The 26,779-nt window shown below is 50.0% G+C and overlaps 1 protein-coding gene across 1 annotated transcript in view; it reads left to right on the plus strand.

Annotated features, from left to right (window-relative positions):
* gli3 (GLI family zinc finger 3) overlaps positions 1 to 26,779 on the plus strand; it is a 56,902-nt gene that overhangs the window by 4,076 nt on the left and 26,047 nt on the right. Inside the window, exons 2-3 of the mRNA XM_049748580.2 lie at positions 7,397 to 7,570; positions 20,341 to 20,562. Coding sequence (XP_049604537.1) covers positions 7,438 to 7,570; positions 20,341 to 20,562 — 355 coding nt within the window. The 5' untranslated portion in view covers positions 7,397 to 7,437. The remainder of the gene's footprint in view (positions 1 to 7,396; positions 7,571 to 20,340; positions 20,563 to 26,779) is intronic.

Consider the following 26,779-nt stretch of genomic DNA (forward strand, 5'->3'; position numbering starts at 1 on the left):
CTGGTTTAAGGGGGGGGCTTGGAGAAGGGGGTGTGTTTTAACAATACTCCACGGGGAGCGAGGAACACGGTTTTTGGGATGCTGGGGAAGGGGGTGCAAGGGGAGGGTACCTCGCTCCTTTGCTCTGCAGACAAAGCCCGGTTCCTTTCAGGGTTGTGGGGGGGGGGGGGGCTTGAGGTGGGCTGGGTGTGTGTGTGTGGGGGGGGGGGGGGGGGGGGGGGGGGGGGGGGGGCGCCAAGTTCCTTGAAAGAGAGGGAGACATTTTTAATAACAGTTTGTCATCACGCCGCCTGAACTTTATGGCGCAGTTGTGTGGGCGGCCTCGTGCTGACAGGCAAAAATGTACGAAGAAGAGGAAAACATGTGTACGTACGTGGGGGGAGGGGGGCCGGCAAAAACGGCCCCCGCTCGTCCGAGCAGTTTGCTTTTAATACAATCGTATGTCAGGATACAGCTTTGTGGGAAGTAGATCTTATTCATGAAGAAAGCCAAAGAATTCATTCTATTCCCACTCTTACTTTCTGTTCAAAGCTTCCGTGGCCACCACCCAGGCGTCCATTTGTCAAAGGTGGCTGACCCCGCCCCCCTCCAAGCCCGCAGCCACCTGATTCCTCCTCAACTTTTGCCCCACGTGTGAGCCCAGTCATTGTCTGGACCCGGGCAGGACATTAGTCACCGCGGCCTCTGGGAGTCCAGACTTGGACCCCGAGGAGGCGGGTTGTGGTCAGGGGTGGGGGGTTGCGTGGGTGCGCAATCTCGAGTAATGTACGTTGCGGGTCAAACTGACCCATTTTTCCCCCCACAAAGTAAAAAGCAGGAAATATGTGAAGTGAGCGTGTGTGTGTGTGTGAGAATGAGCACGAAGGGAGGTGTGGCGGGGGGGTAGAGAGTTGAGTGGAGTGGAGTGTGTAGCTGCACCTCGGGGCTCAGCGGTGTGTAAGCCCCGCACTAGCACCCCCCAAAGCTGCTTTCACAAAGAGATTTACATGACAGCTCTCCGCTGTCTTCGGCTGCCCTGCATGATAAGTGCACCGCTCTCCGTGTGTGTGCGTGTGTGTGTGTGTGTCTTCACAAAAATTGACCTTTCTTGTGTTTTTTTTTCCTCTTCTCTTGCGTATGTGTGTGAAGGCACGGCACACGTTGACAAGGCATCCCGTTAGCTTTTAGAATTATTTATAAAGCTTTTGTGTGTGTGGCGCCTCTAAGTCTCTGTCTCCTCCCATTACTGAATATGACTCTACCTGTGCGCCCCCATTTTTTTTTTTTGCGCCACCGAATGCACCCCTTGAACCCCAATCTGTATTGTGTCACGGTTATTGAGTCTTGGAAATAAACCTCCAGTTAGGGGTGCGCCAAAATTGTTTGGATGTTGAAGGTTAAAAGTTTTGGAAAGACCTTAAGCATTTTGTTATGGCGATTTGACGTAGTTCTTTGCGCTTACGTCGCCACCTGTTGCTTTGGGGTGCACACACCATCCTCAAAATGACTTTTTAATGCGAAACCAGAAAAAAGGTCTGTGCTGACTCGCCGCATATGGCGTGCGTTACCAGCTAATCTACCGTCGCTCCCCCCACCCGCACGCACCCGGCCAGGTTTACGCCTTTGCCGGGTTTATGTTAATGTTGCTTTATTGAAACAAGCTGCCGTGTGATTAGAGAACCGCATGCGACGCTGCAACAGCGCTGTCATCCCTCTGGCGGGTGCGGGTGAGGGGGGACAATCAATGCAAACCAGCTAACGTGGGCTAATAAGCCATTAGCGCTGCGGCCGCTGCCATTGCCGTGGACATTTCCATACCAGGACCCGCAGGACTCGCCGCCTTGCGTCCGGGAGCGACGGTTGATTGCGCGGGTGAGCGATGAGGCCGTCGTCTTCGCCGCGCTGTCGAGACGGCCGAGCTTATTGTCCTGCGCTCAACTTCCAGTTAAGGCGCAAAGCCCCCGCACGTCTTCATTAAGACGCTCTCATCCTTCCCTTGGCTGACGTCAGCCTACATTTGGCCGACATGCCGCAGGCAAGACAGAACTGGAAAAAAATGCGGGTGTTGCAACACCCGCAGATCCCCCAGTACTGCTCAGACTTTCCCGTCAGTGTGCATGCGTGTACGCTCAGGTGAGGTGCAGCAAATCCTCTGAGACCCCCAGTATGTGTGTGTGTGCGTGTGTGTGCACCCTCTGCAAGTCAGGATGGATCGAAGCGAGGTGCTGGCGCGTAAAGGAAAGGGAACGAGACGTTTCCAAAGTCGGCGGGACTTCATCATGAGATCCGCGCTCGGCTTTTGATGTGTGCGCACCTCCACCGCTGCCGCTTGCTTCTGAGTCGCACACACACGCACACACAAATCTAAGACAACTTCCGCCAAGTAAGTCATGTAAGTGAAGGAGTAACTTAAGGCATATTGGAGTTTGGGTAACTTAAGGGGTCACTTCAAGAGAAGACATCACGTGAGCAGACGCCATGACGTCACACCAGGAATGTGGCTGCCGTCTCCCGACAGATAAAGTCAATGTGCGGCCGCAGCAAAGTCATCGCTCTCGGCACGCTCGGAATGCGTAACCCGCCGTTTACCCCCTGGAAGGTTTCCCATCCGTGCAGGAAGTACAACATTAAAGACCCCACTCGCACCCTCCCCCCTCGCCATCCATCCCCCCCTTTCCCGCCGCATTCCTCCCGTGGCGCATCTCAGGCCGGGCCTCATCGTGCATTCTTTTACATCCCGACGTCTCGCCTTCTCAGCCGTCCGCGTGCGTTTGGGTGGGACTTCATCTCGCCGCGGCTCGACTTGGAGTCGACGACTTCATCGGCTCCAATTTGCAAGCTGTTAATGGCCTTGAAATGGCGTCGCCCGGGACTAGCGCGGGACTTAATCAGAGCCAATAAAAACGGCCGCTGGGGCATCCGGCCCAGTCTTCAAGTAAACATTATGACTGGGGGGAGGGGAGGGGGTGAATCGAGGAGGCGCTTGGGAAGAGCTCATTTCTCACTTAGCCTTGCTGATGGGCTCAGCTAATAGGCCCTCGCCTGATTGTCTGCCGCCGTGATTATTGCGCATTATCCCCTCCCCGGCACTTGTTGTCGGGCCCGCGGCCTCGGAGACCCTCGCACCACGTCGCCATTAATCACGTCGTCGGTAACCAAAAAGATGCAGAAAGAATCATTTGAAGGCAGGATCAACAGATGGAAAGCAACAAAGAAATAAATTTAGGATCAGAAGGTGATTTAAGGAGGCAATTTAAGGGCTCACGCAAGTCAAAGTCGAGCCAAGCAAAAACTTTCCCAAGGACCTTCCTTGTGTCTTAATCTGCATTTTGCGCCACCGCAGCGCTGAATAAGCATTTCCGCGGCGCGTCAGGAAAGTGACGCTCGCATCAAAGGCGACCGCTCAAAAATATCGAAATAATACTTTAATACGCTTTGGAGTCGGGGACAACACCAGCGAGGATGCCATTGTGCCGCGCTGGCTTTATTCAGGGCCTTATCTGCCGCGTAGCCGGCACGGCAAACAGGGAAAAAAAAAAAGAGGCGTTGTGTAAGCGTCGCGATTACATCGTGTGGGTTTGTTGGGCAGGAATGTAAGATGCGCTCGGGTCCCCCGGTGGCATTGTGCCGCAAGTGGAGAGGTCGTTGGCTCGCGGGGGTAATCCTATTAGCGCCGCTCAAAGCTACTGTTTGTCCTTGACGCAAAATACAAACAGACGCCGCTCGCAATCGACACGACCGACAAATCAAAAGCTGCAAAACTTGCCGCAAACAATGACGAGTCGCTGACCTGATAGCACAAAAATTGATTTGATTGCGCAACTTAAAGCCCGAAAAGTTCTCTTAGGAAAATGCAAAATGACTTTTTAGCATTAAATTGCCTTTCATTTCACAAGTCAACTTTATCCTGGTAATATTTGCATTTTTTTTCTAGCAAGACTAAAATCCAAATTTATTGTTGATGACATTGCAACTTTTGACCTCTAAATTTGTTTGCCTCCACGTGAGGTGAGCTTGGGAGGGGCCCTGCCGGTCAGGTCGGCCCAACACCTTATCCAATGCAAACACGTGCACGCCATTCGCTTTTATTGCAAGATTGGGATAATCTTGCTGCAGGGCTTAGACGCCGCCAGCAGCCCTCCCCCCTCCCCCTCCCTTCCTCACCCCTGTAGCCCAAGCACAATCCCCCTTGCCCCCCACCCCCCCTCTTCGCCCCTGGAGTGTTTTTAGTTGTTCCAGCTGTGCAGCAGAACCTTCATGTTGTTGGCATAGCTGTGAAATTTGCAAAAACACACCCGGGAAAACATGCGCAGGCATGCAGGGGCACCTACACACACACTCACACACACACTCCTCCCCCCCTCCCCCTTTTCACTGGCAATCTGTCCCAATCGTCTCCATCGCTTCCCTCCCCTCCGACTTGCGGCGTCGGTGCACTCGTGATAAGACGCAGATAGCAGATCTCGGTGGTCGCTGATGTAATGATGATGAATGCTGCGCCGCCCCCAGTTGCCCCCCCTCGCCCCACCCCGCCCTCACCCTCCTCCTTCAAGGGGGACGGCGGGACCCTCGACACTGAACAGTCCCCCTAATGAAATGAACACAAATACAGCAGCTCGTATTTGCTGGGAGGGCGAGGGGAGGAGAAAGTGCGCCCAATCCAAGCCAACATCTCACCACGGAAATTGCACACATTCATTAAAAAAAACAAAAAAAACAAAAATAATATTTTCAATATTATGCCAACGGATTTTTTTTGCAAAATGCAATTTCCTTCCTAAACTTTTTATTTCTAAGAAAAATGACAACTTTATTCTTGCGTACGTCTTTTTTGTACACATTTTTTGTGTTTTGCGTGTGTGCCGGAAGTTTGTGCTGAAACCCAAAAAGCGAAAGTAGACAAGAGTTTATTTTTGCTGTTCACTTTGATGTGTTGAATTTGACATTCCGCTCGCCGCCTTTTGTGCGCCGGGCGGGCGTATAATTTATGTTAAATTGATTTGCCTAATGTGCTTAAAAAATAAGGATGTTTTTTGGTGTGAATTGCAGCATTTTAAACCTGTTAAATGGCCTCGCTCTCTGCGTGGAGGGATTACGGCGCAAAATGAAGATGCAAAACAAAACATAAAATAAAAATAACAAAAAAAGCGCGCACAACTGCGTCTGAAGGGCGTGCCGCGAAGGTCAGCGGGATTAGGGGTGAAAAGTTCTGGCTTTTAATTGCTGCTCGGTAGCTGCCGGCACACAAAAAGCCGCTCCGACACGCTCCACTGGACTGGACTTGGGAATGTTTGCCGGCGGAATGCCCCTCGCCGCCCCCTACAAAAGGCAAACTTGACCCTGCTATCTGCTTCATCTCCTTGTGGTGGAGCTCACCTGCAGGGGGGGGGGGGGGCACGTTGCAACAGTCAACACATTTTTTTTTTTTTTAAAAAGCGTCACGCTTCTTTCCTTACAAGTGTGAGGAAAATTCAACATGAGGATTAATCATCAGACTGCAGGCGGAGTGGAAAGGCAGCTGGGATCGTGCGGGAATTCTCACGGGACACTTCATTAGGCACACCTGCACAAGCTAGTAAGCGCGCTTTCAAATTTCAAATCTGACCTTTATGGATGGTTTGAAAAAGTTTTCAACATTTTTCTCCCACCAAAAAAAGAGGACAGTCTTGCTATAATATAGATATTAGAAAAAATAATTTCTAGGAAATAATCTCTTATAAATAAACTCTTGACTTAATCCTATGTAATGTTAAGGTTTATTTTTAAGAAAAAAAGTATCTTTTTTTTTCTCAAGCCCACAATCTGACATTATTCTAACAAAATGATGTTATTTTTTAAGCTAAAATAGGCCTTCACACCATAAACATGATCACAAAGCCAAAACAATTGCCCTCACTACTAAACAGCGCAAAGCCTATAATGGATGATGACATGACAGGTTCTCTTACCCCAAAAAAATTACAAGAGCGATCGTTTCAAAACATTCACGTGCGGATCAAAAGGGGGCCCGCAGATAAATCCCGACGTGCTTGTTTGCAGAAGGTTGCTGCTTCTGTGCAATTCCAAAGACATGCAACCACTTGTAATCTATTATTGCGCAGCACATCTTTTATTTACTTGCTCTTTTTTATGTAGTTTCCTGGAACAACAAAACAATGCCTTACTCTTTCTTTCTTCCTTTTTTTCTTTTTTTTTTTAATAACTATAATTTGGTGGTGGGAAACGTGTGGCCCGCGGGCTGTTTGCCGAGTCAAGGCATCCTGGCAAAATGTATTTAGCTGCTTGACGGCGCTGCGTGTCATGTGGGAGCCATTAGACGGCGAGCTTTGTTTAATTCTGTTTTGATTGGCCGGGGAGTAATTGTGTGTGTGTGCGTGTGTGTATATGAGTTTGTGTGTGTTTTCGTTTCTTCTTTGTTTTTTCTTTGGCTAGCTGGCAATCGCTTACAGATGCTGCCTGCTGTTACGGGTCAGGATAGATGACATGCATGGAAAAAAAAAAAAAAAAAGAGTAAAACAAACAAAGCGCGCAGTGTTTGTCTGAAGTTTAGCCCTCGCTACTTCCTCCCCCCCAAGAAAAAACAAAACACTCCCCCCCCTAGTCTGCTTGTAATAAAGCAAGCATGTTTACAGAGCGCATGGCAATTAAATGTCTCTGTTGGCTAATTAGACAGTCTCCGCTAAAATTTTCCATGGCGTCTAGCATGATAGCTAGCTGGTTTAGACAAAGCTACATATGAGCTAGTTAGCTAGATAGCTTGTTCATGAATTATTGAGTTCTGTGTTGACCTGTCCTGTACTTAGCGACGTGTCAATGAAGGCTTGCGCGCGCTGCTGTCTGGCTAATAATCATAGACCTGCGTGACCTGGATGGTGTTGTGTTTGTAGACGGCCTCTAAGGTGCCGAACTGCCAGACGGCACGCTGCGGCACGGCGCTCACTTCTAAACCCACAGACGGCATTAGCTTCAACCACCTTTTATTCTTTGAAAGAAAAATTGCCCGGCACCATCATATTCCCAATGGGGCCTTCAAACAATCCTTGTTTTTCCAGGACTGTTTTTGATTTTTTTCATTTTTTTTTCTACTCCTACTCCGGTATATACCCTTAAGGTTTCTCCTCGCTGCCTAACACGAGCATGACTATCTGCACTCGCTTTTACTTTGTTTGTCAGATCCCAGATCTCGTCTTGTTGTGTTTGCGGCTTGTTTTTTCTTGGCAGGAAGTCGGAAGTTTAAGGTGACATACTTCTAAATAAGTTTAGATTTTTAGATAGCTAGAAAGGAATGAACCTGAGCTGCTCGTTTTCAGTTTTATGGATCTCGACTCTCTGCACCATTGCGGAAGCTCATACTTAGTTTTGGTACAGTTTGAGTTGGAAACTGTATTAAAAGATCTTGCCTTTGCCTCCCCCTCAGTTGTCCCGTCTCCATGCGGTGCTGAGGAATGAGCATTCGCCATGGAAACCCAGTCCCAGGCCAGTTCCGCAGCTGAGAAGAAGAAGAGGGTGGAGACCATCGTGGCGACCAAGGGCTCGTCGGCGCGCAATGACATCAGCGAGAAGGCGGTGGCCTCCAGCACTACGTCCAACGGTACGACACACGTCAACATCGTCTGATGATCCCAAGTCTTTTGTCCACATTGTGTAGCCGTTCCCCAGTTCACGCCGATTGTAAAAGCTAGCCTTGTTCTTTAGCCGTTAGCCTTCTTGCTACATTCACTGCATCGTGTTTTACCCAAATGTGTCCTGGTAAGTTACTTAACTAGGCATCATGGGTAGCTAGCTAGAAGGTGAAAATCTAATTCAATATAGTCATAAGCGTCTCGCTGACTTTTTAAATTTTTATTCTGGTGTCAAAGAAAGAAACGTCCTAGCCACATAAGCTAATCAGTCATCACATTTAAGCGCAGATGTCCGTGACCCGCTGCTTGTTTTTCTAACCGCGATGATATCATTTCTGAGCAACTCCCAAAAGCTGTATTTAAACTCGTGACTGTTTGCTTTACCTCCTTTTTCCCAAGCTTTTCTGTGAGTCACGCCGTATATAACACTGTCGCTAGCGATGCCTTCAATTGATGCTCTTCTGAATGCTGTGTAGCTCGTTACGCTCGTCGTTATCCGCTTTGCATTCAGACGAGGTATACATTGAGGCGGGAAAGTCTAAAGATGTAACAAAACCAGAGTTGAGATCACTGCCCTTAAGCTGCAGCTGTGCTCATTAGCAGCAAGAGGATTTTGGACTGGTTTTGGGGCTTCGGAGGTGGATGGCCTCAACGGCAGCATCTGCCAAACAGGACAATCCCAAGTGCCCAGTGTGCAGGGTAAAAATGTGGCGGCGACTTTCCCCCTCCGTGTGGGAGTTATCACAGGAAGTGGCTTAAGTAATACTGAACATCCCCGAGCGTCCTGAGAAAAGTTATTGCCGGATGGCTGACGCAGCTTTATTAATTAAAGGGGCCCGTTCAAGGGGAGGGGAGAGGGGGTGTATGTGGAAAAAAACAAGGATATAATTTGGCTCCGTAATTGTAGATTTTTCTTGATGATGTAATGACTGTTTGGAAAACTGCAGGAGGTAGAGGCAAGGTTCCCGGATCTGGATCTGAAAGACTGGCATTTATTGTGTTTCTGCACCTGTTCTGTATTTAAGACCCCTTCACAGTTCTCGAGGTTTTCATTGTTCTGTGTGAAAGGTACAGTTACTGAAGGTTGCTAGAAGGGGAGGTCCACGACCGATTCCTCAGCTTCGGTTGACGTATCAGAGCCGGAAATGCGTGAAGTAGAATAGCGGAAGCTATTCTCCGAAATTGTGGTGCCGTGTGAAAGCCTACTCCATCCCGTGAGAACGACACAGGTCGATGAATGCCGGGTCTACTTACATGGCTTCAAAGTCACCGGACCGGAAGTTTAAGACCATCATCGGAGTCATAAGGCAGCCAGCATTCTTTGGTCGGTTATAATTACGCCACATTCCCCTACGCCAGAACTCATAACCTCTTATCAGGTGTAACACGACCCCCAACTTTGACCTGCATCCCCCTTCCAAACAAAAAGGTAATTGTGAGCAGCTGCCAAACCACCTCTGTGCCGGCCGGGTTCCCCTCATCGGAAGAAGGCCCAAGTCCGCAGTAACCCTGTGGGCCCGAGATCCGAACGATAACGGAATAGTTTGAAGTCTACTGATGTTTTATTCCTGCCCCCACCCCCCTTGGAAGTTTCATTCAGGCACCGAGTTGTCCTTGTTGGCACACCCCTCTGATGTGGTCGGCCACTAAAAGGTGGCTTCATCCTGTGTGCCATTCTTCTGCGTGTCCCTCACGCTCCACCTCGGCCTCCCCCCATCCCTAAACCCCCTTTTTCTTTCCTGACAACTCAAAAGAGCCGACTGCGCCGCGACAATGCCGTGATTGGAAGGGGCTTCAGCGGAGGCCCCCCCTTACCCCAACTCCTTCTCTCCTCATTCAACAGGCAGGTGGGCCACAAAGTCTTCAGATTCTTTTGTTAGGATAAAAAAAATAGGATATGGTCGCTATTGGTGGGTCGGTTTTAAAAAAAATGGCTGACTTGGAATGCTTGGGGGGTGGGGCAGGGATCATGAGAAGGCTCATGAAAGATGTTGTAAAAGTTGTGTAATTGACGAGCGGGTTGGTAGCAGTTCAAGTAAGGACAACAAAGGGGTTGGCCAGGAACTTTCTCGAGCAAAAGGAACGCTTTCAAGGAGAAAGGAAAGAAAATCTGACAGGTGAAGAGCGGCAAGGGGGGAGAGGGGGGGGGGGACCGAGGGGTCGACGGCCCGCCGTCTTTTTAGGCGGCCATTTAAATGATCAACAGTAAATAGAGGGGGTGGCGGAGGGGTGTCATCTGACAGAAATAAAGTTCCCCTTAACAGCACGGATGGAAAGTAATTTACAGATACGCTGTCCCCCGCCATCTTTGTGCCTCCCAGATAAGGTTTCATTTCACAAACGGATAGGAGACATTTTCACTTACGGCCCGCCATTCTGGGACACCTGTGATAACAGCTTGTGGACCCCTAATTGAAAATGGGTTTCAAAATGGATTTCCACTTTTCCTCCTTGCCTCCTTCACCCCCCCCATTCCCCCTACCCCGCAGTTCCCTCCATCTCCCCCGTGACTGCCCCCACCGTCCGTCAAAAGCAGGCTTCATTCCGATTTTTAACCTCCCCCTCCCCTCCCCTCCCCTCCCGCCCCGCCTGTTTGCTCGTGGCCAGGAGAGGGATATCGAAAGGGCAAGGCGGGGGGAACTGCGAGTCTGGGGGAAATGGATCATCCCTCAGCCCGTGCCAGCGCTATGACAGCCGCGTGATCCGTCTTGTTAATGAAATCATTGATCACTTGATGGGACTCATAATCAACTGTTTCTCCGCTGTGTTCTGCCCCATCTCCGCCTTGTCCACCTCCCTCCTCGCCTTGCCACCAAAGGGATGAAAAATCTCCTCGTTTGTTGCTCAAGAATAAAAAGTCTGAGCAGAGGGGCACGGGCAGCGAGCGATTGGAGCTTCGGAACCACTCCGAGGGGGATTCCTTCCATTTGTATTTGTGCTGTGTGCATTCGAGGAGGAAGTGAGGGCCCCCTTCGAGTTGCTTTTGCTCCGGGTTCTGCGTCTGCGGGGCTAATGAGAGAGGACTGATGGAGGGATAAGGGACCTCCGGGGACTACCGCCAGGCCTGGGGGTCAAACAGCACAATGGAGGAGGCGTTTTGGGCCTGACACACAAACCTCTCACTGGCTATTTGTGTCCAATCAACCCCCTGCTTGTTGCATAAATAATACATCGAAATGTACGAAAAGCTTTCGGAATCTGTGAGGATAATTTAGGATTGTACCTGTCGACACGCAAACTGTGGGCGTGTTTTGCTTTCAGCCTTTCACCAGCGAGTCACGCTCATTTCACGGACCTCTGGACTGAAGGCAATTTCCTGCAGCAGCAGGGGGACGGGCTTTGGCAGCGCTGCCTCGCCGGGGCCCGAGGCGCGGGATTAGCTTAGCCTCGCCACTACTCGGGGCGGAGGGGAACATGAGCCTTCCAGCCCGGCCTTGGACTCACTCGTCTGGCAAACTTCCGTTCGCCGATGATGCACGCTTGCTTCGATGGCCTCGGGAGTCGGGAAGCTGTGGCCAGAAATGGTTCTCACCCTGTCTTACTAACTTTGGACCTCCAGAATTCTAGTCACAGTTTAGACAATCATTACTGAAGAAAACTGCAACAAGAGAGCTTATGACTGCAGATAGATCTGCTGGGTCGAACTGGGTCAGTAAAAATAGGTGTTCATCAGGGGTCACAGACGAGTCCCCAGACCAATGACTAACCCCAAAAAAGGATAATGAGCCTGTCCCTCGGGATATGATGTCATGGGGTTAAGGTTGGGGTAAACCAAGCAACATCCCAAGACCGCTCCATCCATGCCGGATCTCATTCCTCTGAGAGCGGGAGGCGCAGGGGCCCCGTAAAGCGGGAAAACAGTAGTTGATTATGCCTGTACTTTTTCCCCCATTTGTTGTCAGGCATCGGTGGCCTCCCCCCTGCCAGCAGGAACAAAAGCAGGAGCGTCCCGAGCCTGCCAGGAGAATTTATTATGGTGCGTTCCTTCCCTCGCTTTCTGTTGTGCTCGCCAAAGTCCTGGTGGCAGTGCGTGGCCCCGGACCTTCTCTTCAAGCGCTGACCGACGTTTGCGTCTAATGGCTTTTGCACGCCGCATCTGGTGTTGATCAGAAGAAAATGTGCAATGACAAAAACGTTTTCCAGTTTTGGGTTTTAAATGCTTCCTTGACACACATCATCATGTGGTGAGAACATATAATTAGTTAAAGGTTCGAGTCTGGCCGGGGAATTACTTGTGGATTTGAGATGGATGTGTGCACTAAAGGCTAAATAGACACAAGTTGAATGACATTCGGTAGATTGCAGAGCTCAGCCAAGAAAAGATGCCAGATGCGGCTTTTCTAAATGTTAGTTTTCATTTATGCTTGTAATTCGGTGAGAAAACTAGTTGGACTGTTCCTTTTAGCATAGAGTCCGGTACTGTATATCAAACATTTACTCAAATACTAGAATGTTTTCATATAGGACAAAACTCCAGGCTCATAGGTGGCACCATTGTGCTCAAACAACCTCATATGGATCTAAAGAAACCTTGCCTGCTTGGCTGAGACCGCGTCATGATTAACTCCACAAACGGCGACCTCGATGCAGTACCGCCGTGGGTATTCTCATGACAGAAACTCGCGCCTCAGCCTCTGACAAACTTGATCAAGTCAAGCTTTCAGGTTTGCCTGAACAAGAGGCCCCGCATCCTCTTAATCTCCCCCTTCAACTTCCACTCCCCCTGGGCCTCACCCTTCTCCCTCCTCCCCACCAACCAGATCTCTCTCTCTTTCTACTGAGTTGGGATCAAAGGGCAAAAAGCATGGCAATGATTCCTGGCGATTGATTGGAAGCAGACACGGCGGATAGGCGGCGGGCGGCGCTCCCTGTTACTGCTCCCTCCACGCTCTTTCTTCTTCCCACCCTTGTTTCTCCCGTAAATACCTCAGGTCTGGAGTGCGAAAAGAGTTGCCTCTATTGGCGTGGAAGACGGAGAGGAACCGGGGCTGTCAGCTGATAAGAACCATTTGTCGGGTTGGATCCGGGGAGGGACGATGTAATCCCTTGCCCCGCTCTGAGAGGAATTGATTTTCCGAAGAAGAGGGAATTGAACTCAGATGTGTTGCGCAGACAAAGTTTGCCAGAGAAACAAATGTCTATAGAGGCAACACCAACTCGAGCGAGCCCTTCAAACTTTTTGGTCTTCGTGCATGTGAAGACTTCAACCAAAGTCAGGATGTTTTCACATTTGGTCCTTTAATCCAGATGATCCCAAAAAGTCAGAGTTCTCTGGAAAGGGGCTCAAGGTTTGATTAGCTTCACAGCTGCAAAGGTCTTCCAAGTTCACAAAATTGTATTGAGATCACATCCAATCAGAACTGAAGAGAAAGAAATATTTTTTCTGTCGGTTCAATGTCTGGTCCACTTTTGATAGAGATTCCACGATCGTATCTGAATCTGGGAGTCTCCACCGATGTCCAGGGGGCGACAGCTCCATTACTGCCCGGGCGTGTCTCTCGTCAGACAACCTCCAATCAGGAACGAGACGGGGGGATGGGCTGTACTTCAACTTAGTTGGCGCATAGCCAAAAGTTTAGTTTTCCCTCCTTTGGTATCCACAAAGGACCCGCCGGAGTATCTGATTACGTTTTTAAAAGCCTTTTATCCGTCCACACTTGTTGCACACCGCTGACACTCACACATGCGTGTCGACGCTCATTTTTCTCCGCCGCTAAATGGCGGTATTGATGCCGCTCGTCTTCGGGGCACGATTATTAACTATTGGTTGACCTCATGACTTCATCTTGGAGTGCTGTCAGAGGCGCTCCATATTATGTCTAGGCCTCTCTGTGGGCTCTTTGTTTCTGGTTTTGGCTCTGGGACAGCTCTGCGTGGGTCTGTGTGAGTCCCCCCCACCCCCCTGTGGAGTTCACAAGGGAGGGGCTTGGAGGTGAAAAGAGGGAGCTTCGTGCAGAGAGAGTTGGGGGGAGACGCAGGATATTGCGGAAACTTTGCGACGAGTGACGAGAGGAGAGATTAAGTGGGGGGGGACACACCGCGGCACGCTTAAATCCCAAAGTAGCCTTGAGCTTGCGGTGATCACTTTAAACACCACTTTGGAATCATTCCAATAAGGACAGCAGATATGCGGCTCAAGTCAATATTTATGTGGGATTAATGGTGAAGTAAGGCCCAGATTAGAAAATGGAGGTGAGAGGCAATGCGAGCGACAGGAGAGGACAGGTCATTAAAGAGGAGGGGGCTGAAGGACGAGGGAGAGATGACACGAATGGAAAAGCCAGACATGAGCTGCTATATTTGGACTCCAGTAACGGTTTTTCCACACTGTGGTCTCAAGACGTTTTGTCTCATGGGCCAATGAAGGTCCAAGGCTTACCTGGACTTTTCAGGTGGGGCTTTTTTTTTTTTATCAAGCAGCCAAGGTCAAGCCTGAGCTAGGCTAAACCTCGATGCCATTTGCACCGGTGAATCCAGAACAGCGCCTCCTTGTGGGTGCCAGGTTGGCATGAATTGAAATTGTCATTCTTGCTAGTCCAAAAACGAAAAAGAAAATAGGCAAAGGGCGAGACAGCCTGAGTATTGCCAGCTGCAGCATGAAAGGCCCGACTGTGCCGTTCACTTTGCCCGAATTTGTCACACTGGCGCTTAGCCCCTCGTTTGACTTGTAACAGAGCCACTCGGCCTTTCACTGAGACTAATGCGCCATGCAAATGAGCTCCTCGCACCTCTTGTGAGCGATAGCGCCGCTGTTCCCCAGACTGAACACTGTGCAAACTTTCCAGTGTGTGTTTTTGATTTGGACGCCATCGTGCCGAGTCTCTGCCATGGTTTCCTCTGTTGACTTCCAGGTGCTCGCGAGTTATGTTAGACAGAGTACAGACACTTGGTTACACTTAAAGGAAACATATCATGACTTCTGTTTGGTTCTGTAGTTTTATTTATTTTTTGTACTGTTTCTAGTGTGAGTTTAGTGTAGAGCTCGCCTTTCGAATCACCCAGAATAGCGACTCGACGTTCTTTTTTTACCGTCCCAGAGAATGAGCTTCACGCCGCAGATGCCACTGTGAGCGTTTCCAAACTTCCAAAAATGTGCTTCGGCGATGTCCCACTTACTGTGTGGGTCACAGTTCCGAGAGCACAGCGGACGGCGGGAAGGCGTGCAGTGACCACGGCGGAACAGCGCCAGGCATTGATAAAGTGCTTAGCAGGAGGAAAATTAATGAATCCGGGCTTCGCTCGCAAGAGGGTGTGTGTGTGTGTGTGTGTAAGTGTGTGTGTGCGTATGGATGGACGGGAAGCTGGCAACAGCGAGGGGGAGTAATCCTGTTCCAGATAAATGGCTGATCCCCTTCATTCCTTAGCTATCAAATGTCAAAAGTTAAATTAGCCCGCTAGCCTTGGTTAGAAGCTAATGTGCTAGTCAATGGCTAGCGGGCAGGTGACTCATTAAGCGACTGCCTCCTGCCTCTTTCAGGGTGCACTCAATTAGCTCTGTTTGACATTTTTAGTTTCACTTTTTTCATTTTTATTTATTTCTATTTTCTGGTCTCTTATCCCAAAGAGTGAAAGTTTTAAAAAAAACTTTGACGCAATAAGCCTACACAGAAGTGAATGAACCGCTCGCTGCTCTGTCGTGCAGAGTGGCTTTTTTTATTTCTTTTCCCTCCTCTCGACTGGATCCCAACTGTTGGCTCGCCACTTCTTTGCTTTGGCCACGGTTCCATTTCTCTTGGCGGGTCCGCGCTAATCGGAGTGCCACAGACCGGTCCGGCTCGCTCTGGCTCGTGTGTGTCACAAGTAAAGATTCTGCCTTTCGGGCCCACTGCTGGCGTTCTGGGAAGCTTTCCCAGATCTACGACGAGCCACCGTCTCAGTCGGTGCTAATTCGGGACCCTCGGGGCCTAAGAATGTGAGCCAAGGTGCCCTTTGGTCAAAGTCTCAGACCTGAATATGGCTCCAGTAGTTGGTATGTGAGAATAATGTACCGGAGAAGTTACATGGGTGTGCAATCATGTGGCATTGTTACAGAGGACAGTTTGAAGTGCGTAACAGGTTACAGCCCATCACAGGCGACTTGTGACCGTCGGCAGCCGATTGGCCCGGTGCGTTTAATGGAATCTTTGGCTTTGAAGCTGCCATCAAATGCACCTCTTGGTGTTTGATTCGCCCAAGAATGTAGGCCAAAATGTACTTGCAGTGAACAGTCTTAAAAGCTGCGTAACTATCCCCAGTCAAAAGGGTGGGGGGGCAGGCTTTTTCGTTGTAGCGGGCCCCTGCTCATTGCTCCATCACAATGTGGTCCTGATGACATGCTGGTGGGGTTTCCAGCCGCCGCGCCCCTGATGGGCGAACAAGGGGGAGGCCGAGGGGGCCGGCGGAGTCTTGGCATGACACAATCCCGCTGTGAGCCTGATTTGAGGTGAGTGCCGGCAAGACGGAAGAAGCCGGGCAGGCTTTGATTTGCCCCTCCCTGGCCCTGGGGCCCGGTGGCCGCCGCTGCCGGAGGCTGAGCTCCCGGAGGCCGGGGTGGTGCGCATGAGGGGCGTCCCTGCAGACCCCCAGCGGCAGAGAGAGAGCGTGCGGTGGTTGGCGTAGCGGGAAATGGGGGTGGGGCTGGGGGGGGGAGCCAAATTGAGATGTGGGAGTTGGTGTGTTTGCTTGGATGAATATTGAAGCAGGCATTTGTGGTGTGTGAAATCAGTTGCCGACTGCTAACCAGGAGCCGGAGCCGACAGTCCGATCGGGTTCCACCCTGCTCGCCAATGTGAACAGAGGGTTCATTCAGGCGCAAATGCTCACCGAGGGCAAAAAAAGAATTTTTTTGTGACACTGTTTCAACTATCCAAATTTTAAATCTGTGATCAGAGGCAGAGAGCTGGACTCGAACCATCCTGCTAAAAGGCCCTCAGGTACCTCGCAGCACCTGCCTTGTAAGTCACGATTGCACAAGTCACCCGTCGGGCGGCAAGAACGCCGCCCTATCGTCTTAATCCCGCTCGCGGCAGTTACATCGGGCTCGCTCAGATTTTTCCAGTCTTCCGGGCAGGCGGCTAATCGCCGGCGAATCCCGCGTGTCGATTGCGTGGAATCGGGCGCGTCAGCCAAAGCGGCTTGGAGAGGTGCTCTTATTAAACTCCAGCCAGCTGCTGGAATGTTCTCCTGCTCATTGTTAATTGGGGGGAGTCTCCAGTCTTTCCCGGGAGTTGATTTGCAAGAGAAAGGCGAAGAGGAGGAGGAGGGAAGAAAGGAGAGCAAGAGATTATTGCACAGGAGGAGAGGAGCTTTGAAGAGCAAGTGCTGGTGCGATTTTGCTTCATGTCTCCTCTCTGTGCAGCCAAAACCTGTTTGTGCCATTGACAAGCGCGTCTTTGAGGCGCGCAAGGTGGAGCGCCGCTTCTCTCCGGCTTTGGCTTAGAGGTACAACAACACCTCTTCTGATGTTTGGGCTGCACAAAAGACGCTGGCTGGGGGTTGGAGGAGAGTTGGCGGAGGTTTGGGGGAAGGGGGGGGTCTTTTTTTTTTGTAGTGGGCCTTTGTGCACCCGGTGAAACGTGCACGTCCCGGCCTCGGAGACTGACAAGAGTTGAGGCCGGAGGGCAAATCAGATGCTTGAGAGTGAAAGACGGATTAGCATGTGGAGGAAGGAGCCGTTCTTATTTTTTCACCTCTGCCTTTGACGCGGGGCAAAAAAAAAAAAAAAAAAAAAAAAAAACGTTTTTCAGGTTTCTCTGAATGATTGGAGTGCCACTTCATTGGTCCAATCAGTATTCCCTCACTCTATCACTGTTCCGCCTTCGCTCCCTTGCTATATTGGTCATTTTCACCTTGCTAACATTTCAGACATACAAACTTTTTTTTAAAAGTTGCGTACCTTTGTGTGGCATTGTTTGAAACATTATAATTCCCGCGACATCTCCGCTAATTTTAGTTGGCCCAGCCATGGCATTTCACATGATAGATTAAAATTAATTAATAACAATAATAAATATATGAAAAATATATAAAAACATATGAAAAATATATTTAAAAATATATAAATATACAAAAATATAAATATTTATGTAAATATAAATATACAAAAAATATTTTAAAAAATATAAAAAATAATAAATTTGATTTTTAATTTCCAATGTTTACTTCTCTCGGCGTTCAACAAAAAACTTCAAACTTTATTTAAAATATTTATAATATTCACCTCCGTTTTTGGCCGTGTTGCTCAATGGCGCCAAGGTAAGTCACGGCCACGCGTTTAAAGTCCTGGCATCCACTCCCGAAGGTTTGTGGCCTGTTCTGACAATAGCGGCACGGACAAGAGGGCGACATTTGGGATTTTGACGACTTTAATGAGCGGCTCGCAGGTAGTGAAAGGGAGCAGCCCCGCTAAAAGGGGTTCGGGGGAAGAATGGCGCAACAGAGCGCCCGTACCTTTCTACTACTAAAGGCGGGGCGCGCGCTCTGATCAGGACGGCAGCGAGCACAATTACCTTCTTTTCAAATCCTTCAGTGACACTGCAGGAGGAAGGAGGACTTTGAACAGTTGAAAGGCGCCAGTGCGCTTTCAAGCTCAAACGCGAGCAGGAAAGGCCTCTGAAATTTGTTCAGCGCTCCCCATCCACCATTAGCTTGTTTCTTCCTCTCGCCTGCAGGCATTTAAGCGCTTTTTGAAAAGATGTTAAGAAATTCAATCACCACAGAGAGAGAGCGCAGGATAGTTCTGCTATTTTTTATTTTTTGGTCTGCAGAGGCCCTGCCTGCTGCTTTTGCGCTGGTCCGAACAGAACCGACGGACGGTTGGATACGGTGACCATGGGAAAAAAACAGGCAAATAAAACATGAGAAAGGGAAAAGTTCTTTTGAAAACGGAAGACAAAAGCTTCTTCTTCCACTTGTTGTTCTCGTGTCCACGCGGGAGTCAATTGAGCCTCCAAGTGTTTGGTTAACCATTGAAGGTGCTCGGGAGCGCAGTAATGAAGCCCCTTAAGGTGCCGTATGGGACATTGATGAACCCCCCCACCCCCACCCCACCCACTGGGTTTGCCATGGTAACGGCTGCGGGGGCCACGGCGAGCTCGTGACACCGCTGTGATTGAGCCATTAGTCGCTTGACCTCACCGGGAGGGGGAACTCCAAACTGGCTTTCACACCAGCCATTTTTTTTCCCATAGTATCTTTTTCGTAGTATATTTTTTGGGGGACCAACTATTTTCCAGGTGGTCAAAAGTTTGTGAACAGCCACCTTGAGCCTCCAAGCAGCCAATTAAGAGCAACAAAGCAAGCCAGATGAACAAGCGCTTCCTTAAGAGAGCCCCGTTGAGGAGGCGAGATTTAAGAGAGCGGGGGGCGGCCGGAAATGCGCCCGCTCTTATTCCGTGACGGCGGCAAATTGCGGGGATCCTTTAACGCGGAACTGACAGGCTGAGAGAGGAGCGAGCCGCCCTCATCCGCAGGAAATGACAGCGTCAGTTATGATCTAAGCATTTAATCCCATACGGCACAGCCCGTGATCTTATTAAGGGAATAATGGCATTTATACGCTCTCGAGCTGGATTAATAGGTCTGGCTCTTGCAAAGCGCAATATTAACATAAAGGGATTTCGGGAATCGGGTTCAGCCGCCGCCGCCGCCGACACGGGCTGGAAAAAAGTGGAGGCCGGGAGCGCCCCGCTAAAAAAAAAAAAAAAAACGTGTCTGACGTCAACATGTGAGGAGGCGCGAGCTGACTGGAGCACTGCACATATTTATGATCTTATTTTTCTGATGTTTTATAAATGGAGCCATGTAGCAGTTAAAAGGCCGTCAACTGGTCGATTCTAGAGACACGTCCAAGGGGCTTTTTGCAGACCAAACATTTGAAAAGGGACGTTTGAGTCAAAGTGACCAAACTTTGAAAAGTTTAAGCCGAGATTCTCAAAGTGGCTCCTTCTGCTGCTTCAATTTTGTTGTATTTGTTTTATGACTAAATAACAAGCCTGGATTAGGACTGGCCACGAAACCAACATTCAACCTTCCAATTGCCATTTTTTGTTGCTTTCGCATTCTATTGTATAATTAAGCGGCTCATATTGACATTGTAGCAAAGAAACAAAAACAAGAGGAAGGATAAAACTCCTCTCGGTTGGCTGGCTGGCTGACTTTGCGTCCCTCCCACCCCCTTGCCAGTTCAAAGGTCAAAGGCCGCATCTTTCTCGGCTGAGCTCAGCCCTTGAACTCAACTCGACGTTTATCCCCTTCTTTAGCCGACGTGCCAGGAAGCGCCCTCCCCCTCCCCCCCAGAGATCCCGCGCCTCCCAATTTCTCCGTCAGACAGCGGATGAGAGATTTAGTTTAAGAGCAGTCCAACGGGGGGGATGGCGAGGGAGGGGAGCGCTTGATACAACCCATGACGCTGTTTAATGGGCAGCTTGGAATGCGGTCGAGAAGCCTCTCTTGCTCTCTCTCCGTGGGATTTATGAAGGAGGGGGGAAAAAAGCTGAATTTAAGAGCAGACTTCTGGGAAATCCTTACGTTTTGAAACGCTTTTACCCATACACGTTTGCACTGGTGATAAAAAGTCTCACTTGCAGGTGAGGAAAATCGGTGTCTTTATTTATTGAATTTCTTGCAACCAGAAAGACAAATGACATGACAATTTGCCAACCACATTGCGTAATATACATTTTTGAGGGCTGAATGTTTAGCGCCTCAATTGTGAAATGCTACGTCGTTCCTAACGAAGTTCTTGTGCTGTTTTTGGCAGAGGACGAGAGCTCGGGCCCGCCGTACCACCGCGAGAGGCGCAACGCCCTCATCTCGGAGCGCGGCGCCAGCGAGGAGCCCTCCACGTCCACCGAGGAGCGGCCCTCGCCGCTCAAGAAGGAGCTGCACGGCTCGCTGCCACACCTGGCCGAACACGCCCTGCCCTACCGGGGGACTCTCTTCGCCATGGACCCTCGCAACGGCTACCTGGACACGCACTACCGTAAGAAACTTTCAAGTGTTCTTTTGAGCGCGGGAACATTCCTGTAGTATGTGCACGAGTTTTTCACAAGTATGTGAGAATGTTTCATGAGCGTATGTGAGAGCGCTTCGAGTGTGAGAGGCAACATGGCGGTTGCAGGCGGCGTTGGTATGGCCAGCGCGCCTGCTTAATTCCCTCATTAGGGCGGCCCGCCTGAACGGCGAGCCCGCTCTCATCAACTCACACTTCAAACGGCCCGATGTCAACTAACACTGCCCCCCCACACACACACCGCAACTGTGAGATCCGCCAAGCAGGCTTAATGTGAGATGGTGGAGATAATCTGAAGCAAAGGTGGACGGCAGCGAGATGATTGGGTTAGCACGAGTCTGATTAGGAGGCTAATTGCCTCTCGACTTTGCTATCAATCGGCTCGGAAAAGCGGTTCCGGACGACTGCTAATGAAAAGTCCAGCGGAGCCCGACCTCCAAGTGTAACTCTATTTACTGAAGGTAAAGCGTACTGACGATGGGGGCCGTTCCGTCCAGGCCTAAAGTCAGCAACACTGCCACTTCTCATTTGAGTAGCAGGAATCCCACAAGTAAAGGGAGGGGGCGGGGCCGTAACATGAAGTCTCACCTCCTCTAATTCATCCCAGGTGTGTACAAGTGATGGAGAGGCCCTACACAATAACATGCAAGCTCATAAATCGGCTTAGCATGGTTTCTGGCCCGTGTCGGCGCCAAAACACGACGGCACCTGCAGCCTCCGCATGCACCTGGCGGCGAGAATAAGGAGAAAAGAACGCGGCCGGCCCGGCAGCTTGTCTTCATTCAGCCAGTCGCGTGATCGTCCTTGGCCTCGGCCCGTGTTTACTTTTGGGCTTTCCACCCACTTGAGCGCAACACAAGAGGAGCCGCCAAGCAAACATGGCCCCTATTGTTAGCGTTAGCTAATCGTGCCGATGCGTGCGTCTTAGCCGCTTTTCTTGAGCAAACGCACCGGATAAGAGTCGGCATCGCTTCTAATGTACCGAGGCTTTTGGTGCCGGGGATAAGGAGGAAGGGATTGCGCCGAGGATTAATGAGAGAGGCGGCTGTTTGTTTTTCAAGACGCTAATTGTCTTTAAGTGTGAATGCGACATCTGTTTACATTCTGCGCCGATTAGCCGGTCAGCCGTCCAGCAACAGTCGTCGTCTTCTTTAAAAGTGGGCCTCTCTTAAACATGGGGGCCCTCTTTTGCCAAGATGGAAGACAAAGCCCATTCTTTCTTTTCAGGCCACGGATTTGTTGCAAATGTTAAAACGGCTGCGGAAAACGCGGCGGTGAAAAAGTTCAAATCTCCCCGCTTAAGAATTCGCTTGGCAAAGTGACTTTTTTTACAGCGTGGTGATGGCCGCCTTTGGGCCCTCGTACAAAAGCCTCGTTGTCCTTGACTGATGGCACAATCTGAGCCGGCTAAGCCTGAGGCTGCGCGGCCGTGGCTCTCGCGGCCGCCGGATTCCCATTCGCGAGTATCCTCGCTAAGCCTGTCCACTGAGCCCGGACGGAGGTGACTACTACCTGGATCGGCGGGGAAAGGAGGTCACCGGGGTCACAAAGCCGCTGAGCCGTAGCGCGTCTGTTTCAATATCAAAATAGAGCTGAATGTCTTTAGAGTTCCATTCTGTGTGTGTTATATTTTTATTGTAGTTTTTTTCTCTTAAGTCGTGGTTTACTATTATGTTGCAGTTTAGTATAGTCGAGTGTGGTGTCAGCTGACTAATACCTGGATCACTCAAGGATCCGTAAAGGAGAGGAACAGAGGTCAGGGGAGGTCGATCGGTTGCAAAACTGCTGCGGCGAGCTGATCTCGGGCTTCGCTGAGCCGTAGCACGTCCAGCCGTCCGGCGTTCGTCCGACCCTCCACGCATCCGTCTCAATATCAAAATGCAGCTGACCAGTGAACTGAGCGAGCCGGCTGTCACCGCCGCCGAACGTGATCGGCACGACAACGGCCTCGCCGTGCCGACAAGTAATTACAGTGCTCCGCTTCATGTGGACTGCGCAAGACATTTTCATTTATCTTCAAGTGTGGGTCTATGTTTTTTTCGACGGGAGGGGAGGGGGGTTAGAAAACCAAGGAGTGACCCCTCGGAGAACTTGACAAGAAGCGGCCTTCCGTGGTTTCAAAAAGGGTCTGAAGACATGAAAGGAAGAAATCTAGTGTCCTTCTAGTTCTACCATAGTTCACGTGTCGTTCTAGTTTAGGACGGGGCTTTGAAGCGACCCACTTGGGCCGGCGTGCCTTCAAAGAAAGCCGAGGTGCCGAGGCACGGGCTAAATGTTTGTCTTTACGACGCCTCGAATGTTGCGGCGAGGCGTTCCCTCGGTATCGGCGAGAAGCGGCGGCAGCCTCGGGCGTGCCGCAGGCGAAGCGAAGGGACGCCTTCCATCTGCGGTTGACGCCTTTCATCAGGACAGAACAACACGGGGGTCCCGGTGGTCCGGCACACCAGGGATCATCACATCACCCCCTTTTTACAGCTTATTAGCCGCATCGCCCAATCTGCCATGCGAGTTCCTCTTTGTATGCATGACTTAAGAGTTCTGAACATCTTCAAGTCACGTGACCCGGTCTGGAGAAATAACGGCGCGTCTCGTTAACAATGACGAGATTAAACGCGATGGGGCCGAAGGAGAACGAAGCCGAATTTCCAGGGAATTTAGCACGTTCAAAGAAGAGCGTTTGGTATCAGCGCGGCAACATCTGTCGCAGCGCTGCCGTAGCGCTTCTTTCTTTTTTTTTTTCAACTTCCTCGTTTTCTTAATCGCGCACGCACAAAACATTCCGCTGATGTCGCGAAGGCTTAAAAGCAAGATTTGCCGCGTCTTGACAACAATAACGATTTGATTATTGGCCGGCTAGCCTCCTTATTAGCAGGATTATGGTGTCTGCGTGTGTTGGTTCATTCAGGCCCATTGCTCATGTTATCGTTTTTTTTTTTCTCTACAGCTACATAAGATAAGCTAACATCAGCTCAGCGGGGTACAACTCTCGCTTCTAATGAGATTCAAAAACATGCTGAACTTGCGAAATACATAAAGCCTTGGACAGAAAGTTGCACTTCCAAAAGTACATTGCAGTTAGAGAACAAATATAATAAGTCAACTTTTAGTTTGGTTTGATTACAGTTCTACGATGAAGCAAACTTGCCTGCCATGAGCTACAAAAATAATGCTCGCTTTCTATAGCGGAGCTGTCAGGTGAACGATAGATTCATGATGCTGCGCTGTTCTGATTTCTATCTTCGGCGCAGGACCATTAAAAGCTCTCCGACGAGAAATCGGCAGCGGAGGTGGCGCGCTCAAGTGTTGGGGAGGTGTGAGTAACAAAGGCCAAAATGAAGAGAGACATAAAAGAACGGGGGAGGGAGCGCAAGGAGGTCAGGCCCATCACACGCTGCCGTCTCGCCTTCAAAGATGCCTGAGACAGGTGGCAGCTCCAGACAATCTCTCAGCGCAGAGCAGCATCCTCTCAGGAGGTGATAAGGGATTCTTCCGAGCGGGGCACCTTCCCTTCCGCCCCACCCCCCTCAGCCTCTTTGGCTTCTCCCTTTGATGTGGCTCCGCCGCCGGCGGCACAGGGGCCGCCAGGACGGACCTTCGGGAAGCGGCGCCCCTGCCCCGACAACCGCTCGGCTCTCATTAAAGCTCCGCCGCTTAATCCTCTCCGAGGTTTCTACGGCCGGGCCCGAGGGCGGCGGCGGGGAAGCCCAGAGCGCCACCTGCGTGACAAAGAGGCCAAAAATCACTGTGACGCAAGTTCCCACTTCACTTCTTCCTCACTTGCCTCCCGGTTCCCTTGATAGCACCTTCCAGTGTTGGCGGATTATTCCGGGATGGACGCGGTTGACGGGTTGTGCTAAATGGATTACAACTTTGGCTTCGTTTTGGAGGACGGTGCGAAAACAAGCGATTAGCTTCCAGACGTGAGAGCAGCTGGAGTTCTACTTTAGTTTTGAGGGAGTGGAGTTTATAGTTCACGTTCTTTATTTTGAAAGATTCCGGCCCGCGTTTACGGAGCCCGTCGACAAAATAGCGGCCTTGGCTTCTTTGTCACTCAGCAGTAACGCAGAATGTCGGAAGGGGGCCAAATAAATCCCCGCGAGGGTGGAACTAAGATAGACGTCGCCCGACGCTGGTGAGTTAACTTGAGGTTTAAATCAACTCGCCTTGTGTCGGAGACATATCGGCGTTCGGGTGGGGGGGGATCTCAGGGAGATAAAGACTCTGGTGGGTGGGGGGAGGTGTGCAGGGCTGCACTTTTTTTTTTCCAGCTACTAAACTGCTGTGTGAATCTCTCTCCGCTTGGGAGGGGGAGGACGGCGAGGGGGGGGTGGTTTGGGTGGAGAGGCCGGCGCATAGCGCTTTGTTCGGCTCCCCCCAGCTTATCCCAATCTGGAGAAATTCAGCAAATGTGGGAGATAGATTGGCGCTCCCACAGGCCCGCTGAAATAACCCGCACTCCCTGATCCACTCTGGGATAGACTCGGTGGGGAAGGGAGGGGGGTGGGTTGATGCTGTCATGCATGTTGAGTTCCTCTCTCTAGCAAAACTGGGCTCCTCTGTTTATTCACTAATTAGGTGCTTGGACCTGAAACAATCCAGGTCATTAGGTAAAATCCAAAAAGTGGGTGGGACGATTTATCGCGCAAACCCGCGCAAAAGAAAAAAGATCCTAAACTACCATCTCGTAGTGAAACATCACAAGCATCTGCATGTGTTGGAAAACAGCGACGGCGTTCCGTATAATTTGAGCGCCAGATGAGTGACAGCTGGGATGAGTCGGTCGGGAAGGCGGCGCACAAACCTGATATTAACTCCAAACGTTTACCTCCAAAGTTAATCACAGCTCTGCGTTAAGGCCGTGGATTTGGGGCCCCTTCCACAGGCTTGCTTTTCATCTATTTTGAAACTTTTAGGAGGTGGATTATGGGATATCCCTCTCACAGCGCCATCTTGCTTCAAGTTCAACACCAGTCGAGTGCTCAGTGAGTCCAAGACTTGTTTTTGTGGCGCTGCTAGTTAAAATTTTGTCTGTAGTTTGAACGCAATTGTAGTTTTGTTAGACTTTTAGTGGAGTCGCCTTGTGGTTTCAGAGTGGTTGTCGTTTTAAGTCCAAAGTTTAGTTCTCCTACCTCGCGCAGTTCCAGCATAGTAATTTGGTGCGGTGGAAGCGCAGCCGTGGGGCCCGATTCACGGCAGGCGTGCCTCGGCGGTGAGCTCAGGCGTCCCGAGCGAGGTGGCATCATAAAACGTGTCGGCGTCAAGCTTCATATGTTCCACATTAGCTCCCTCCGCCCCGCGCAATCCGTCAGAGGCTCTTTGTGCGCTCGCCGAGAGCGTAAACCCGGCCGCGGGCTGACTTGACGACGACAGACTGCCATTGGAAATTGTTTATGAAAACCTGACTGAGATTTACGAGCGGTTACTCGGTTCACTGAGTCTCCTCTCTGGGGAAAATAAGGAGATTAACACTGTGCTTACATACAGGAAAGGAAAAATATATACACTTATTTAAAATGTGTTGCGCAATCAAAAGTGTACTGGAATAAATGTTTGAAAAATAACATTTCAAAATGGATGATAAAGGTTAGGGTTAGGGTTAGGTCATAAATTTTCAACAAAGTTGATAATGCAAACTTTTATTTTGTGATACTTTGTCATACCACTAGAGGGAGCGGGTGTACAATGTGCGGTAATTTGTCAATCACCGATAGAGACGAAAACTTTTCAGTTTCTTTGCATCGGAGTGATTTATAGACAAGGCATGAACTTTTGGAATTTAAAAGATGTGCTTTGGCGCGATAAAGGTTGGGAAACGTTTAAAAGAAATTGCATGCAAAAAGAGAATGCGAGGTAACGACGGCAAAGAAAAATAAAAAGTGATGGTTTAGGTTTGATCCTCATATTCTTTTGACAGCATTCAAGTGTCCAATAAAAGACGAGGCAATTAAAAGCCCACTTATATTTCGGTGTGTGGAAATTAATGAGCCTCGACAAAGTTTGCCTTTAATTGCCTTTTCGTTAAAATCCGCTTGTAATCGGGTCTTAATGAGAAAAATGAGAGAAGAACAAAAAAAAAAAAAAAACACAGTGACATCAGGGTCATTAGGAGGAAACGTTTGGATGATGATGAAAAGTCTGGATCAAAACCATGTTTTCAGCGTTTGGCCTTAAGCTAGCCCCCCCTCCA

This window comes from Syngnathus scovelli, chromosome 18 (assembly GCF_024217435.2).
Source record: "Syngnathus scovelli strain Florida chromosome 18, RoL_Ssco_1.2, whole genome shotgun sequence".
Taxonomy (NCBI): domain Eukaryota; kingdom Metazoa; phylum Chordata; class Actinopteri; order Syngnathiformes; family Syngnathidae; genus Syngnathus; species Syngnathus scovelli.